The sequence below is a fragment of the Capra hircus genome, chromosome 29, assembly GCF_001704415.2.
Source record: "Capra hircus breed San Clemente chromosome 29, ASM170441v1, whole genome shotgun sequence".
In the NCBI taxonomy this organism is placed as follows: Eukaryota; Metazoa; Chordata; class Mammalia; order Artiodactyla; family Bovidae; genus Capra; species Capra hircus.
In genome coordinates, this window is record NC_030836.1 from 18,498,780 (window position 1) to 18,518,096 (window position 19,317).

The 19,317-nt window shown below is 39.8% G+C and overlaps 1 protein-coding gene across 1 annotated transcript in view; it reads left to right on the plus strand.

Moving 5' to 3' along the window:
• LOC102183296 (glycerophosphodiester phosphodiesterase domain-containing protein 4-like) overlaps positions 1-19,317 on the plus strand; it is a 97,955-nt gene that overhangs the window by 70,334 nt on the left and 8,304 nt on the right. Inside the window, exons 12-14 of the mRNA XM_005699509.1 lie at positions 6,830-6,977; positions 17,485-17,567; positions 18,337-18,389. Coding sequence (XP_005699566.1) covers positions 6,830-6,977; positions 17,485-17,567; positions 18,337-18,389 — 284 coding nt within the window. The remainder of the gene's footprint in view (positions 1-6,829; positions 6,978-17,484; positions 17,568-18,336; positions 18,390-19,317) is intronic.

A 19,317-nucleotide genomic window follows, 5' to 3' on the forward strand; every position in this document is an offset into this window, starting at 1 on the left:
TATTGTTCCTTCCTCAGGGGTGGCTTACCTCTATTCAAGTTACTTGTCTTCTGGGAATCAAATGCTGCTGCCAGAAAAATGGCATTCTGTTTGCATCTTCTTATTTCTGTTATTGTTTCCTGCTGTCGAGTACTTTAAAAGAAGCATCTACCAACTGAGAAGGGTTCATTCCAAATGCATCATCTCATGTCTGCAGTTTTCTCATATTTACATTTCTAGCACTTTTAGAGACCCCAGGATCTGCCGTGGGCTTGATAAATTCATTGAAAAAATTCAGAGGAGTCTTTATTTGGTTTTTACTGAATTAAAAATAATTTATTAAAACCAGCCTGCTGGCTGTTTGCATTTAGGCCCTCACAGGATAATGGCATAGGGGAAATTGGCTTGAGCAGGGAGTGGTCCAAACTTGGTGTCCTAACAGGTCTAAGATGGCAATATCAGACTAGGTCTCTGTGCTCCTGGACCTAATTCAGGACTTTCTAATTGATCCCTATAAGGTGTGGGAGCTAGTTTGAACATTCCCTGAGCCCCAGCATTGGGAACTGACTCTAGCTTTGTAGGAAAGTAATGAAATAATAAGACATAGGTATATTCACATAGCAGCTAGAGTGGCTGGCACAGATGGCTCAGGCAGAGGGGTGAAGGTTTTAAACAACATATCCTCACTCTAGTTCCCTTTCTTCTTTAATTTTCCCTGATGTAATACCACAAATATTTGCACATAGGGCATTTCATCATTCTTCCCCACAGTCCTTACAGAATAGCTCTAATTGCAGAGTTGTATAGTCTTTTTGAGTGTTTTACTATAAAATAAAAAATAGCAATTGATCTTCTCTTAACCATTTTGCCTTGGCATAAATCTATCAGCTGAATTCTGGGCTGAGGCTTTCAGTTTTAAGAACAAAGTGGGAATTTTCTCTTCTCCCTGGGAATGTCCCACTCTCAGACACAGACAAGTTTTATTTTGTGTGTGTGTGTGTGTGTTCCTTTCTTCCATTTGACATCAGTAAGAGTTTTAAATATCACCGACTGATTTGACTGTAAATGAAGAAATGGTTCCAAAACAAAGTGAAACAAAAGCTCAAAGACAAACAGAGAATTCTAAATAAACCCTTAAGTTTGGTCTTGGGGTTTTACATATACCAGTGACACAGGCTGGAGAAATGAAAGGCAACCCACTTCAGCATTCTTGCCTGGAGAATTCCATGGCCACAGGAGCCTGGTGGGTTACAGTTCATGGTGTCGCAAAGAGTCAGGTATAACTGAGTGACTTTCACTTTCAATGACACAGGAGACCACCGATGATGCAATTAACACAGCAAAGGTGGCAGTACATGGTACACAGGGTCTCAAGATAACCAGATAAATCCCACTGGAGTTCCAGACAGGTACTGTGACCACACATTGTTACAATAGAATATTCTTTTTCTTAGTCATGGGTTTGTAGCTGTAATCAGACCACCCCCCAGAGGACTTTCTTTAGTAATAGTGGTTTTAAAGACAGAAATATAAGACAAACAAACAAATGGCACACACAGATGCTTTCATTCAAAGAAACAGATAAACCAGTTTGAAAATTGGATAAAAATCAGCAACTGTTTCCTCTCTCCAACAGGGTACCCTACTCAAATTAAAAAAATTGACTTATTCCTGAGAAGAAAAGCCCCAAACAGAGAGGAGAAAAGTTTTTGGTTTATACACATTAATAACTTACCTGACTTAATGACTTCCAGATACCAAGTGCTTATTCCAACTGCCAAGTGCTGGGATAGCTGGAGCCACTTTGGGGGAATTTTGTAGGGAAGATCTTCAGCATAAGTGGTCCCACCAGTTGCTAGGGCCTTATCCAATAATTTCTAAGTTCGGGATAGCTGGCCATGAGCAACAGGGATCCTCTCTAAATTCACCAAAATTTGTTACCTAAATCCAAGCTCATACTGCTTGCTACATGACAGATGCTCTGTCAAGGAGTAGCAATTTTATCTGGAAAGCTAGTAGACTGAGAATATGGTGAATGAGTGTCCCAAAGCACCATCTTATCCAAGCTAGAATTTGGGCTTTTTATGTTCTAAAAGGAGAGAAAATGTGGTTGGTTGCTGGAACTTCTTGGTATCCTTTTTTGTTGTACCTGTCCATGTAGGTCACATCACAGTGTTCCTGAAGACCTCCAACAAGATAAGTGCTATTCTGTGTTATACAATCTCCACGTAAATGGAAAAGTGTTATCCTTTAATAAGTCATAGCCTTGAGAATGAACTGTGCTATATATATCAGGCCATAGGCAGCATTCTTGTCTTGTCACCAGAGCAATAGAGTATGCAATTTAACTTGCATATTAGAATAAACAGATCTAATATGGAGTCAGATTTGTTTTTTCCTATAACACCCCTTATTTTTAAAAGACAGGCTTTGCTGGATATAAGTGTCTTGGTTGACTGGTTTTTCTTTTAACACTTAGACTATGTGGATCCACTACCTTCTGTCTTCCAAAATTTCTGATGAAAAATCTGCTCAGGATGTTATTGAGGATCCTTATATGTAACAAGATGCTTTCAAGAGTCTTTTCTTTGCCTTTGGCTTTTGAAAGTTTGATTATAATATGTCATAGGGTGGATCTCTTTGAGTTCATCTTGGTGTACCCTAGATACAGCTAGATTCAAATGTTTCATCAGAGCACAGATCTCCAATAATTGGAGGATAGTGACCTTTTGGCCCATCTTGGCTTCCATAGGCTGTGTGCAAGCTGCTCCAGGAACATGGGCACAGCTGCCTGTGATAGGGCTGAGAATGAAGAGTGGATAATTGATACTGTGCTAATTACTGAAATTGACCAAAGTTAAGTATAACTTATAAAATTTCCCTGGAAGTTGCAAGACTTCAATAAACCCCATAGAGCCAAAGCAGTTACATTTGGTAGATTTTGCCAGTGTAATTATAGTTTAGATGGGGGCAGGTTCCTGGTGCTTCTTTTTCTGCCATCTTCCCAGAATTGCCTGCTGTGAATATAAGTTTGCCCAAGAATGCATCCTGGGGTATGATAGTTTGGCAAGTTTTATAAGGAACTCTATAAGTTTTATATAATTTATGAGGAACTGCCAAACAATTTCAGAGGGGCTATACCATTTTATGTTCCCACCAGCAATGTATGATGATCCAGAGGTTCTCCATCCTTGCTAGTTTAGGGCACTGTGATTTATTTTTAAATGTAGTCATTCTGTTATGTGTGTAGTGATATCTCATTGTGGTTTTAATTTTCATTCCCTGGTGAGTAATGATATTAAACATCTTCTCATGTGCTAAGTTTCCATGGTCTATCCTCTTCAGTCAAATGTCTTATCATACCATTTTTAACTGAACTGCATGATTTTTTATTGTTAAATATTGAGAGTTCTTTGTGTGAGTATAGTTTTTTGTTGGATATTTGATTTGTAAATATTTTGTCCCAGTCTGTTTCAGGAGTGTACCATCTCCTTAACAGAGTCTTCCACAAAGCAAAAGTTTTAACATTTTGATTATTTTCTCTTTTATGAGTCATGTTTTTAATGTCAAGTCTAAGAGCTCTTTGTCTAACCCTTAGATCTCAAAGATTTCTGGCTTTTTTTCCCAAAAGTTTTATGGTTTTACATCATGTACTTAACTCTGTGGTCCATGTTTAGTCAATTTTTATATGAATTATGTGGTGTGGGTCAAAGTTTTCTGTTTCTTTTTTGCCTTTGCCTATACAATTGCTCTAGTACCATTTGTTGAAAAAAAAAAAACTTTTTCTTTCATTGATTTAATTTTGCACCTTTAACAATTATCATTTTGATGTGTTTGTGTGGGTCTGTTTATGGCTTTTAAATTGTTGTTCAGTTGCTCAGTTGTGTCCAACTCGTTGTGATTTTAAATTATGTTCCACTAATCTCTGTTTCTTTTCTAAGACCACAGTATTTTGATTACTGTATCAGTTCAGTTCAGTTCATTTCAGTCACTCAGTTGTGTCTGACTCTTTGTGACCCCATGAATCGCAGCACGCCAGGCCTCCCTGTCCATCACCAACTCCCGGAGTTTACTCAGACTCACATCGATCGAGTCACTGATGCCATCCAGCCATCTCATCCTCGGTCGTCCCCTTCTCCTCCTGCCCCCAATCCCTCCCAGCATCAGAGTCTTTTCCAATGAGTCAGCTCTTCACATGAGGTGGCCAAAGTACTGGAGTTTCAGCTTTAGCATCATTCCCTCCAAAGAAATCCCAGGACTGATCTCCTTTAGGATGGACTGGTTGGATCTCCTTGCAGTCCAAGGGACTCTCAAGAGTCTTCTCCAACACCACAGTTCAAAAGCATCAATTCTTTGGCGCTCAGCATTCTTCATAGTCCAACTCTCAGATCCATACATGACCACTGGAAAAACCATAGCCTTGACTAGATGGACCTTTGTTGGCAAAGTAATGTCTCTGCTTTTGAATATGCTCTCTAGGTTGGTCATAACTTTCCTTCCAAGTAGTAAGCGTTTTTTAATTTCATGGCTGCAGTCACCATCTGCAGTGATTTTGGAGCCCCCCAAAATAAAGTCTGACACTGTTTCCCCTGTTTCCCCATCTATTTTCCATGAAGTGATGGGACCGGATGCCATGATCTTCGTTTTCTGAATGTTGAGGTTTAAACCAACTTTATTGGGTAGAGTGATTCTTTCTCACTTTATTCTTTTTTAGTATCATTTTAGTTAATTTTGGGCTGTGCCTTACTATATACATTTCAGAATCAGCTGGGCTAATTGTCCGAAAATCCTTTCTGGTATTTTCATAGGAATTGCATTAAGCTTGTGGATCACTGTGAGAACTGACATCCATATGTCTCTTCACTTTTTAAATCGTCTTTGATGACTTTCGTCAGTTCTTTGTAGTTTATGGCTTACAGGTTTTGTTAAGTTAGTACCTAAGTATTTACTTTTCTTTGGAGTAATTGTTTATGGTATTATTTCAATTTCTATATAGAAATGGAATGGTTTTGTGTATTGGTTTCAAAAAGTTTTGAAAAGTAGGTTTTTATTCAGTTCAGTTCAGTTCAGTTGCTCAGTCGTGTCCGACTCTCTGAGACCCCATGAATCACAGCACACCAGGCCTCCCTGTCCATCACCAACTCCTGGAGTTCACTCAGACTCGCGTCCATCGCGTCAGTGATGCCATCCAGCCATCTCATCCTCGGTCGTCCACTTCTTCTCCTGCCCCCAGTCCCTCCCAGCATCAGAGTCTTTTCCAATGAGTCAACTCTTCGCATGAGGTGGCCAAAGTACTGGAGTTTCAGCTTTAGCAACATTCCTTCCAAAGAAATCCCAGGGTTGATCTCCTTCAGAATGGACTGGTTGGATCTCCTTGCAGTCCAAGGGACTCTCAAGAGTCTTCTCCAACACCACATTTCTAAAACATCAATTCTTTGGTGCTCATCCTTCACAGTCCAACTCTCACATCCATACATGACTACTGGAAAAACCATAGCCTTGACTAAATGGACCTTAGATGGCAAAGTTACTATTTCCTTATTTCTATTAAAAAGAATCTTTTAGGTGATATGTAGAATTGTCTTAGAGATAATTCCAACATACTAGGTAACTAATTGCAAGCACTCCTGCAAATGTAGTGGTATGATTTTTTATCTTACAATTTATACACTGAGCCTAAGACCCTGCCAAGCTAGTGTATGACAAAACTGCACTCACACCCAGGCTTCTACAGAGCTGTTTCCAATATACTGTGCCATCTCAGGATTAAAACAAAAATTTTTGAAGGGATTTATGTGGTACATTTTGTGAGAAGTTTTCTCTGAAGATGACAACTTGATTAGAGTTACTAGATGTTCTTCTACTTATTTTCTTTCCATAGCTATAGATACTGTGTGCATATCTACTGACATTTAGTGCACAGGGAAATTTGGGTTCCATTTCTCCTACTCAGTTGTTTTGAAAATTCTTTAAAAAATTTGAAATGTAAATATTTACCAGATAGGTATTCATTTACTTATTCCTTCAGTTAACTCTTTATGAAGCAGGTACTGAACATATGGAAATGCAGAATCTCTGCTTTAATATGCTTACACTCAAGTAAAGAAGACTGATAGGAAAGCAGGTAGAGTAGAGAGTGGTAAGTTCTCCGAAGGAAGTAAATATATTTGCTTCATAGTAGTATGTGGAGCTCACTCATACCAGCTTATTGGAGCCAAAGAGGTTTGCAAACCTGTTTCAACAGTGGTGGTTGAAATTGGGCTAAGGCTTCCCAGCTGGTACCAGTGGTAAAAGTCCAGCCTACCAGTGCAGGAGACATAAGAGGTGCGGGTTCAGTCCCTAGGTTGGGAAGATCCCTTGGAGGAGGGCATGGAAACTCCATTATTCTTGCCTGGAGAATCCCATGGACAGAGGAGCCTGGTGGGCTCCAGTCCATAGGGTCACAAAGAGTCGGACACAACTGAAGTGACAGCGCATGCACTCATACGTAGGAATATTTATACCATGGAAATTGGCTAATTCTAGTAGGGCTTTCCTTCCTCCCATTTTTTCCTCCATCTTTGCTTCACTCTGTACCCCACTTCCTTCCCTCCTTCCTCTTTTCTTCCTGTCTTTCTTTTCCCCTTAGGACATGCATACTACTGTTGGTTGAGGAGGAAAGGTAGTAAATGCAGTTCTGTGTCTCACTGTAACATAAGCTCATTCTACATGTCATGTCATAAGTCATCCCATGCCCAACTAATTCTGGTGATTTAAGCTACAGTCTTTCACAAATATTGTGGCTGTTTACCTTTTAGATGATAAAAATAAGATTAAATCTAAATCTCCTGTGGGTTCCTTTTCTTCCCAGAGAATATAAAGCAGCTAACATCAGCATCAACTTATACATTGTCAATGAACCTTGGCTCTTCTCATTGGTCTGGTGCCACAGTATTCAGTCCGTGACCACAGACAACATTGAAGTCCTGAATGGGATGACTCACCCTTACTACTTCATGGTGAGCTGGTTGTTCAGATTATTCTTCCTAGACTGATACAGTAGGAGTCTCTGTCCCCCACCTTACCCCTACATTGCCCACTGTGCAGTCCCCAGAGTAGCTACTTAAGAGCAGAAACAATATGTGACATTGGAGATATGGCAGTTTTCCTTCTCTCATCCAGATCCTCCTGTTATTCTCAGGGAGAAATTGCTGTTGGTATTAATAATTGGCTGTGTATTGAATCCCCACAATGTGCCTTTCTTGGATACTGTAATTCAACCCTCTGAGCTGGCCACTAGGAGTAACACATGGGAATCTGAAGTTTGAAGCTTCACATGATGCAGGATTCACAATGTCTGACTCCAGTGTGTTGATGCTGCATCCCCACCTGTAGGCAGAGCAACAGTGACAGTGGCATGAGGTGTGGGAATTCAAGTGAACTTGAATTCCAAAGTGAGAGCTGCGGGTCCTGACCAAAATGCTTTTGAGAAGGAGTGTGAGTGCCCCTCACCTAGCTTGATTTCCCCTTCTGTCCTGCTTCTGCTTATGATCAGAGGCATGGGGACACAAACACCTGAGTTACACTTCCAGCTGAATCCCATCACTTATTATCTATGAAGGGAACCCCAGCTAACGAATTAACTGCTGCAGAGCCCATTTTTCTTATCAGTGTGTAGATAGGATGACTGCATCAGACACAATAGGCAACAACAGAAAGCAGCTTAATATCTCTTTTCTGACTTTCTAAACTGCTCTGTGAGCTAGGCTTTTCCTTACCCTGAATGAGATTTCTCTCAGATCCCATAGTTTTTCTAGTCATTCTTATATAATCTTTCAACATACTGTTTAGTCACCAAAAAGCCTCAATTCAGGATCAAAATGTGTAGTTCAGAATAATAACTCAAACTCTAAATTGCCTTGAAAATTAAAGCTTTAGGCAGAGAAACCTAAATGAAAAGACTGAATATTTTTGGTTGCCTTCTCCATACTTCCAGCCTTACTGGCCCCCTTATTTTTCTGACTTGTTCAGGGTCAGGAGCAGGTGCAAGGTAGTTAGGGAAAAGGGCAGTCTTGTAGGGCTGGTATTTCATTGAGGCCCTCTGGTAGCAGTGTAAAATTGCCTACCCCTTCTTATTTGGTGGCTTGGGGAGGTTTCTACAGATGATCCTCAAGGAAACCTAGGATGGCAGGTCCCTTGGCACAAGTGAAGCCTCTTCACTTGTCTTTCCCCATATTATCCCTCTTCTTGTATGTACTATATCCTTTCCTAATGTTTTTGATTTTAAAATTGCAGTGAAAACTTGTTCATTATATAAAATTCAGTTACTACAAAAATGTGAATTAGAAAGCAGTGCACCCTTCATAATCCTATCCCCTAAATCAGTAATGGCTCAAAACTGTCCCTTCAGATATAGTAAATAAAACTTTTTACTTCAGTACTTGGATTGATAATATTTAAATTTATAATAAATTCATGTGTTTCAAAATCAAAGAGTGTAAAAGGATGTAAGTAAATAACTTATTTCTAAAAGAAGGACGTTTAAAGGACTGAAGGTAACTTTGGTCAAGGAGGTGGGACCAGCATCTCAAAGGCTTTCCTAAGGAGCCCATACTCTGGGTCAGAATATGCAGATTCAGATCTTGGCTCTACTACTTATTGTGTTAACTCTCGGAAATGTTATCTAACCTGCTGGGCCTCAGATTGTTTATTTGTAAATTGGAGATGAAACTAGTACAATAGAAGCAGTTTTATCCAATACACATGGGTCTGCTTAATGGTCTGTTTGTTGAAAAAGTTAGAACAGGACATCATGAAATAAATTATATATAGTCTATTACCATTTTATTATGTTTAAAAAGCACACCTAATATTTAGTGGCTTAAAAGTAACAAATATTTGTCTGTCACATTCCATATGATGGCTGAGTTGTTTCTCCAGCCTGAGACAGTTTGACTGGACTAGGTGGTCTAGGATGTCCTCATCCACATGTTTAGGTTCTTACCTGGGATGACTGTGGTTTCTTCATTTGGTCACTCATCCTCAAAGAGGCCAGCTTGTGCATGTTCACCTGGTGGCACTGGATTTCCAGCAGCAAGAGAGGTCAAGCACCAGTGCACATGCTTTCTTAAGGATCTCCTGGTGTGATGTTTGTAAATGTACCATTGGCCAAAGAAAGTCACATGGTTAAGAGTTCAGGTTCAAGGTGGGTCAGGGGGAAAAACAGACTTTACCTCTTAATGGAAAGTGACAGTGCAGTCACATTTCATATAGGCCTGCATTTTGAATTAAATAATGTGGCCATTTTTATAAACAATCTACCACAAAAAACAAACTCAGAATGGATTAAAGATGTAAGACCATATACTTTAAAACTCTTAAAGGAAAGCATACAACACTCTACCCTGTGGGGCTGTCATCCAGATTCATTGGAGAAATGAAAAGCTTTATAGAAAAGCAAAAGCTAAGAGAATTCAGCACCAGCAGACCAGCATTGCAACAAGTACTAAAGGAACTTCTTAAAGCAGAAATGAAAAAGCCACAAATAGAGACAGAAGAAATTACGAATGGAGAGACTCACCAGTAAAGGCAAACATACAGTATAGATAGGAAATCATCTGTGCGCCAAAATATGACATAAAAACCATCAATTGTGAGGAGAGCACAAATGGAGGATATTGGAAATGTGTGTGAAATTAAAAGACCTTAAAACAATCTTGTTTATATATAGACTGCTATGTCAAAATCCCATGGTTACCACAAGCCAAAAATCTACAGTACATACACACACACAAAAGAGAAAAAGAATCCAAACACAACACTAAAATTAGTCATTAAATCACAGGAGAAAAAAAGAAGAAGTAAAAAGACTGTAAAAACAAACCCGAAACTATTAAGAAAATTGTAATAGGAAAATACATATCCATAATCACCTTAAATGTAAATGGATTAAATACTCCTATCAAAAGACACACACTGGCTGAATGGATATGTATGATGTTTATATGAAACCCACTTCAGACCCAGGGATATATATATAAACTGAAAGTGAAGGGATGAAAAAGATATTCCATGTAAATGAAAATCAAAAGAAAATTGGAGTAGCAATACTCATATCAAACAAAATAGACTTTATAAAATAGAGACTGTTATAAGGGACAAAGAAGGACACTACATAACAATCAAAGGAACAGCCCAAGAAGAAGGTATAACAATTTTAAGTATATATGCACCCAAATATAAGCACCTTAATACATAAGGCAAACAATAACAACCATAAAGTGAGAAATTGACAGGAACACAATAATAGTGGGGGACTTTAACATTTCACTTACACCAATGGGCTGAGCTTCCTGACAGAAAAATTGATAAGGAAACACAAGCCTTAAATTATACATTAGACCAGATATTAACTAATATCCATAGATCATTCCATCCCAATGTAACACAATACACATTGTCCTTAAGTGCACATGGAACATTCTCCAGGATTGACCATATGCTGGGCCACAAAGTGAGTCTTGGTAAATTTAAGAATATTGAAGTTATATCAAGTATCTTTTCTGATCACAATACTGATACTAGAAATCAACTACAAGGGAAAAAATGTAAAAAAACAAAAACACGTGGAGGCTAAACAATATGTTACTAAACAACCAATAGATCACTGAAGAAGTGAAAGAAGTAAAAAGATACCTAGAGACAAATGACAATGAAAATACAATGATCCAAAACCTATGTGACATGGCAAAGGCAGTTTTAAGAGGCAAGTTCATAGCAATACAAACTTACCTCAGGAAACAAGAAAACCGACAAATAAATTAACATTACATCTAAAGCAAGTAGAGAAAGAGGAACAAAGAAAACCCAGAGTTGGCAGAAGGAAAGAAATCGTAAGACCAGAGCAGAAATAAATGATAAAGACACGAAGAAAACGATAGGAGCAATCAATGAAAAATAAAAGCTGTTTTTCTTTTTAAAAGATAAAAATTGATAAACCTTTACCCAGATTCATCAAGCAAAAGGGGATGGGGCACAATCAATAAAATTAGAAATCAAAAAGTAGTAAGTTACAACTAACATCAAAGAAATACAAAGGATCATAAGAGACTAACACAGGCAACTGCATGCCAATAAATAGGACAACCTGAAAGAAATGGACAGATTCTTAGCAAGATCTGTCTAGTCAGTTCAGTTCAGTTCAGTCTCTCAGTCGTGTCCAACTCTTTGTGACCCCATGAATCGCAGCACGCCAGGTCTCCCTGTCCATCACCAACTCCTGGATTTCACTCAGACTCACATCCATCGAGTCTGTGATGCCATCCAGCCATCTCATCCTCTGTCGTCCCCTTCTCCTCCTGCCCCCAATCCCTCCCAGCATCAGAGTCTTCTCCAGTGAGTCAGCTCTTCGCATGAGGTGGCCAAAGTACTGGAGTTTCAGCTTAGCATCATTCCTTCCAAAGAAATCTCAGGGCGGATCTCCTTCAGAATGGACTGGTTGGATCTCCTTGCAGTCCAAGGGACTCTCAAGAGTCTTCTCCAACACCACATTTCAAAAGCATCTATTCTTCGGCGCTCAGCCTTCTTCACAGTCCAACTCTCACATCCATAGATGACTACTGGAAAAAGCATAGCCTTGACTAGATGGTCCTTAGTCGGCAAAGTAATGTCTCTGCTTTTGAATATGCTCTCTAGGTTGGTCATAAATTTTCTTCCAAGGAGTAAGCATCTTTTAATTTCATGGCTGCAATCACCATCTGCATTGATTTTGGAGCCCCCCAAAATAAAGTCGGACACTGTTTCCACTGTTTCCCCATCTATTTCCCATGAAGTGATGGGACCAGATGCCATGATCTTTGTTTTCTGAATGTTGAGCTTTAAGCCAACTTTTTCACTCTCCTCTTTAAATTTCATCAAGAGCCTTTCTAGTTCCTCTTCACTTTCTGCCATAAGGGTGGTGTCATCTGCATATCTGATGTTATTGATATTTCTCCCAGCAATCTTGACTCCAGCTTGTGTTTCTTCCAGTCCAGCATTTCTCATGATGTACTCTGCATAGAAGTTAAATAAGCAGGGTGACAATATATAGCCTTGACATACTCCTTTTCCTTTTGGAACCAGTCTGTTGTTCCATGTCCAGTTCTAACTGTTGCTTCCTGACCTACATACAGATTTCTCAAGAGGCAGGTCAGGTCAGAATTTTCCACAGTTTATTGTGACCCACACAGTCAAAGGCTTTGACATAGTCAATAAAGCAGAAGTAGATGTTTTTCTGGAACTCTCTTGCTTTTTCCATGATCCAGCGGATGTTGGCAATTTGATCTCTGGTTCCTCTGCCTTTTCTAAAACCAGCTTGAACATCTGGGAGTTCATGGTTCATGTATTGCTGAAGCCTGGCTTGGAGAATTTTGAGCATTACTTTACTAGCACATGAGATGAGTGCAATTGTGTGGTAGTTTGAGCATTCTTTGGCATTGCCTTTCTTTGGGATTGGAATGAAAACTGACCTTTTCCAGTCCTGTGGCCACTGCTGAGTTTTCCAAATTTGCTGGCATATTGAGTGCAACACTTTCACAGCATCATCTTTCAGGATTTGAAATAGCTCAACTGGAATGCTATCACCTCCACTAGCTTTGTTCGTAGTGATGCTTTCTAAGGCCCACTTGATTTCACATTCCAGGACGTCTGGCTCTAGATGAGTGATCAGACCATCGTGATTATCCAGGTCATGAAGATCTTTTTTGTATAGTTCCTCTGTGTATTCTTGCCACCTCTTCTTAATATCTTCTGCTTCTGTTAGGTCCATGCCATTTCTGTCCTTTATCGAGCCCATCTTTGCATGAAATGTTCCCTTGGTATCTCTAATTTTCTTGAAGAGATCTCTAGTCTTTCCCATTCTGTTCTTTTCCTCTATTTCTTTGCATTGATCACTGAGGAAGGCTTTCTTATCTCTTCTTGCTATTCTTTGGAACTCTGCATTCAGATGCTTATATCTTTCCTTTTCTCCTTTGCTTTTCACTTCTCTTCTTTTCACAGGTATTTTTAAGGCAGACAGCCATTTTGCTTTTTTGCATTTCTTTTCCATGGGGATGGTCTTGATCCCTGTCTCCTGTACAATGTCACGAACCTCCATCCATAGTTCATCAGGCACTCTATCTATCAGATCTAGGCCCTTAAATCTATTTCTCACTTCCACTGTATAATCATAAGGGATTTGATTTAGGTCATACTTGAATGGTCTAGCAGTTTTCCCTCCTTTCTTCAATTTAAGTCTGAATTTGGTAATAAGGGGTTCATGATCTGAGCCACAGTCAGCTCCTGGTCTTGTTTTTGTTGACTGTATAGAGCTTCTCCATCTTTGGCTGCAAAGAATATAATCAGTCTGATTTTGGTGTTGACCATCTGGTGATGTCCATGTGTAGAGTCTTGTATTGTGTTGTTGGAAGAGGGTGTTTGCTATGACCAGTGAATTTTCTTGGCAAAACTCCATTAGTCTTTGCCCTGCTTCATTCCACATTCCATGGCCAAATTTGCCTGTTACTCCAGGTGTTTCTTGACTTCCTACTTTTGCATTCCAGTCCCCTATAATTAAAAGGACATCTTTTTTGGGTGTTAGTTCTAAAAGGTCTTGTAATTCTTCATAGAACCTTTCAACTTCAGCTTCTTCAGTGTTACTGGTGGGGGCATAGACTTGGATTACCATGATATTGAATGGTTTTCCTTGGAAATGAACAGAGATCACTGTCATTTTTGAGATTGCATCCAAGTACTGCATTTCAGACTCTTTTGTTGACTATGATGGCTACTCCACTTCTTCTGAGGGTGGTTTTTCCAGTGGTCATGTATGGATGTGAAAATGGACTGTGAAGAAAGCTGAGTGTCAAAGCATTGATGCCTTTGAACTGTGGTGTTGGAGAAGACTCTTGAGAGTCCCTTGGACTCTCTGCAAGGAGATCAGCCCTGGGTGTTCTTTGGAAGGAATGATACTAAAGCTGAAACTGCAGTACTTTGGCCACCTCATGTGAAGAGTTGACTTATTGGAAAAGACTCTGATGCTGGGAGGGGTTGGGGGCAGGAGGAAAAGGGGCCGACAGAGGATGAGATGGCTGGATAGCATCACCGACTTGATGGACGTGGGTCTGAGTGAACTCCGGGAGTTGGTGATGGACAGGGAGGCCTGGCGTGCTGCAATTCGTGGGGTCGCAAAGAGTCAGACACGACTGAGCAACTGAACCGAACCAATCACAAGCACTGAAACTGAAACTGAAACTGTGATTAAGTTCTCCTAACAGGCAAATTCTACTAAACATTTAGAGAAGATTTACCACATGTTCTGAAACTATTCCAAAAAAAAATTGGCAGAGGAATGAAAACTCCCCAACTCATTCTATGAGGCCACCATCACCCTGATACTAAAACAAAAGATATCACAAAAAAAGAAAATTACAGGCCAGTATCACTGATGAACATAGACACAAAAATCCTCAACGCAATACTAGCAAACTGAATCCAACAACACATTAAAAGATCATACACCATTATCCAGTGGCGTTTATCCCAGGGATTCAGGAATTTATCAATACCTACGAATCAATCAGTGTAATATACCACATCAACAAACTGAAAAATAAAAACCCTATGATAATCTCAATAGATGCAGAAAATCTTTTGACAAAATTCAGCACCTATTTATGATAAAAACTTTCCGGAAAATGGACATAGAGAGAACATACTTCAACAAAATAAAGGCAGTATTTGACAAACCTACAAATAACATCATAAATCAACAGTGAAAAACTGAAAACATTTCCTTTAAGGTTAGGAACAAGACAAGGGTGTCCATTCTAACCACTTTTATTCAGCCTAGTTTTTGGAAATCCTGCCTATGAGATGGCTGGATGGCATCACTGACTTGATGAACGTGAGTCTGAGTGAACTCCGGGAGTTGGTGATGCACAGGGAGGCTTGGCGTGCTGCGATTCACGGGGTCGCAAAGAGTCGGACACAACTGAGCGACTGAACTGAACTGAACTGCACCTATGGCAATCATAAAAGAAAAAGAAAAAGGGGATCCAGACTTGAAGAACTTAAACTGTTACTGTTTGTAAATGACATGATATTATACATAGAAAATCCTAAAGATGCTCCCAGAAAACTGCTAGAGCTCATCAATGAATCTGGTAAAGTTGCAGGTTACAAAATTAATATACAGAAGTCTCTTGCATTCCTATACACTAACAGCAAAAGGTCCAAAAGAGAAATTCAAGGAACAATTCCATTTACCATTACATCAAAATAATAGAATATCTAGGAATAAATCTACCTAAGGAGACAAAAAACCTGTTCTCCAAAAACTGTACGATGTAGATGAGAAAATCAAAGAAGACACAAATGAATAGAAAGATATGCCACATTCATGGACTGAAAGAATCGGTATCTCTGGAACAGCTATACTACCTAAGGCAATCTACAGATTCAGTGCAATTCCTATCAAATTATCAATGACATTTTTCACAGAACTAGAACAGAAAATCTTAAAATTTTTATGGATACACAAAGTATCTTGAATAGCCAAGCAATATTGAGAAAAAAGAATGGAGCTGGAAGGATCAGGATCCCTGACTTTGGTCTATATTAAAAAGCTACAGTCATCAAAACAGTATGATAGTGGCACAAGGATAGAGTTATAGATAAATGGGACAGGATAGAAAGCCCAGAAATAAATCCATGCACCTGTGGCCAATTAACTGATGACAAAGGAGGTAAGACTATACAATGGAGATAAGACAATTTCTTCAATATATGAGGCTTGGAAAACTGTACACCATCATGTTAAAAAAAATGACTCTAGATCATTCACCTTTTGACATAGCCTCAAAGTCTTTCTTTTGAGAGGATTCAGCTGACTGAATTTTGTATTCTGTCACTTGTATGTGCTTCCCAGTGCACCAACTGTGACTTCTAAGTTTAGTTTCCTTGATGTACAAGAACTTCAGTTCATTTGGAGAATGAGGAATCTGCATATTTTTATAATCCTCCCACCCCTCAGTTGCAGTTTATTTTTTAAAAACTTCTTCTGTCATCATTGAGTTTTTCAAAGCATTGACTTTTTTTTTTTTTGGAAAATGTACTTTTAAAACTCTGATCATGCAGATTTCATATAACATTAATTAAACTCCTTCCCAGGTGGTTCAGTGGTAAAGAATCTGCCTGCCAATGCAGAAGACACAAGTTGGATCCCTGGATTGGGAAGATTTCTTGGAGAAGGAAATGGCAACTCCAGTTCCAGTACTGGAAAAGGCAACTCCAGTATTGTTGCCTGGGAAATCCCAAGGACGGAGGAGCCTGGGGGGCTGCAGCGCATGGGGTTGCAAAAGAGTCAGACATGACGTAGCGACTAAAACAACAATAATTACACTGTACATTTATAACAAGTACAGGTGTTCTAAGTCATATGGATTATAAGAACAACTGATTCTTAGTGACTGTACAGCTGATCTGGTGGGTGGCCTGCAGCAGGCCAAGGCATCAGTCAGTCAGTTGCCCACTGAGGATTAGGAGCCTTGGCTTAGTAGAAGTTGGTTAAGAGATTTTATTATGCCTGCCTAGTAGATCTGTTGTGAGAATTAGCTGTGAAAATATACCTCACATGCATAGAATACTACCTTAGCTCCTGTAAATGCTCATTAATATTAATTGTTGTTCTCATCATTAACTTGATCATTCATATTGTTGTTGTTGTTCTTGTTATAATTAGTAATCAGACCAAGCAAAGACCTTGAATTAGGATGGAAATGACATACGAAAGATAAAAAAGCCAGACCTAGTACCATCAAGTAGTACTGGAGGTGGAAAAATGAAGATAGAAAGGGAGGGTCAAACCAGGGAATTAAAAAATTTATTCAGTAGAACCTAGATAATGGAGCTGTGAAATGGGTGATGTAGGCAAGAAGCCTAGAGAAGTGGACATGTTAGTTAAGAACGATAATTTCAACATTTTTATTTGAAGCATGATTAAGACGAATGATTCCTAAATGCTGGTTCACAGACTGGTTGCTTGTTTCTAGGAAGCTTGTTAAAGATGCAGAAATTCTGATTCCTGAGTTGCTAATGAGGCCCAGGAAGCTGTTTTACGAAAGGCTGCGCTCAGGTAGATTTGGATGCGCGGCCAGGTTTGGGAAGCTGTGCCGATAGCGCACTGGAAGCCAGGAACTTGGGCTGTAGTCCTGGGTCCAGAGAAGGCTTGCTCTGTGACATCTCTGCGACTCCCTCAGACCTCTGTCGAGGGTCCAGGGAAATGAGGTGTGTGACATGTTTTAGCCCTTGCAGAGCCCTCGGCACATGTAAAGTGGGGATTACATGTTAGGTTAGCAGCAGGTATTCCCTGTGTTTGACTTCAATCCCAGCAATCAAGGTTCCTCCTCCTGCTCTGCCCCCTCTCCATTCCTGCTCAAGCAAGGGACTTGATCCACATGATCTACAATGTTCTCCAACTGTAAATGCCTAAAACTGTGTTTTGTTTTGCAGACACCAAATTTCTACCTGTTCTTGTGGATTTTCATGGATATTCTTTCTGCAGTTTTCATTGTTTCCATATTTCATTTTCATTGGTAAGTATGCATTTGTAATTTTGTATAATTTTTTCCCAAAATAAGATATAAATGATTTTGTACTTTGTGAAATTTGTGAAAAAACTTACACTCTTCCCACAATCCCACATGACAAATCCTCAGGGAGACAAGATTTTAAAGGTTTTATCTTCCAAACTTCGTGCAGCTCCACACACCCCTTCTACCTCCTTGATGTGAGACCATATTCTAAGGATAAGGACTCTCACTAAAGCTTAATCAAAGCTTTTTTTTTTTTTTTTTAACTACATATCCCTTGTGGATCAGTAGGGAGAGGACAAGAGCTGAAGGTTGTTCAGAACAAGTGTCCCATCTTCCACAGAATGGGACACAGCAGGGTGCTGTGTAAAGAGCAAGCTCACACTCCAGGAAGCCAGGGTTTTAGTCCTGTTTTTTCCTGTAGTTGCTGGGTGACCCTGGGAAAATCATTGCCCCTTTTCAGATCATAGTCTTTTTATCTGCCCAATCAAATGACATTTGAGAATTCTTGAGGGGAAAAATGCATCAAGATCATAAGGTTCAGATGGGAGAGGGAACATCTGGTCAAAGAATTTTAGCTAGAAGAAACCATGGTCTTTAGATCTCATCATGCCCATTGTTTCCTCATTTCAGTTGTCCTTTAAAGGAGGAAACTTCATACCCTCTGCCCAAGGTACCATTTGACTGGTAATATTCTTTTCTGGCCACTGCCTGCGTTATTGTTGCTTTGGAAGAGGTCTGTGAGGCTCATGGACTCTCTGCTTCCTTCTAGGTGGAGAGAGAGCCAGAGTGAAAAAATTCTCCAGGGTATCACCAGTTACACAGGTAAAGTCAGAGGCCTAGCCCCCTCTCATCTCTTCATCCCTCCCCATTGCCTCCATGAGGCAGGGCTTGCCTTTAATATTTCTGACAAGAATTGAAGGAGTCTAAAGTTACAGGGTGGGAACCACTGAGAAGCTGGGCAAAAACAGGCTATGCACAGACTCTGTGAGGCCCTTGACATCAGAATACATTGTGGACTTTATCCTCTAAGCAGTGAGACTCCTTGGAAGACTTTGAACATGGTTGTATATTTGCTTGCTTTGTCATATATTCATTCATCACACAGCTATAGAATACTGACTTTGTGCCAGGCAGTGTGAGACTGAAGTACCTGAAAGCTTTGTATATGGAGGGTGTCTCAAGAATAGAAGCTCTGGTCCACAGAGAGCAGTGAGGAAGTAGGAAAAGGTATAGCAGCAGTTGACATCTTTGGTTCAGCCATCTAGTTCTAGGACAGAGAAGCTGACATGCTCCTCAGGGCTGAATGTGCTTTATGTGGCTTCAGTTGTGATGTACGTTGGAAGGTGGAAGGAGGAAATTGCCAAGATCCTGGAATGCTGGACTAGAGTCTAGACTCTGCATATAAACATCAGGAAATGGCAAGTGAGTTTCAGACAAGGGAGCCTATGCTTAGACACTTGTGTAAAGGGATAGAATAGCAAAATAACTTATTAATCAGCAGAATAACTCAGGACTAAGTGGGATAGGTCCAGTAAGGGAAGGGAAGCTAGAGTTTATTATTCAGAAGGTTGTGGGGATAATCACAGAGTGAGTTACTGGCTTGGGAAGCCAGCGCAATGTTAAAGGGAAAGCCAGTTAGGAGGCAGAGGACGGTGCAGTACATGATGCAGCTTCCTCCCATTGCTCTTGGAGTCTTTGAGTAAAGTTGATACAGTCAAAACTGATGAATTAATTTCTTGTGAACAGTTGT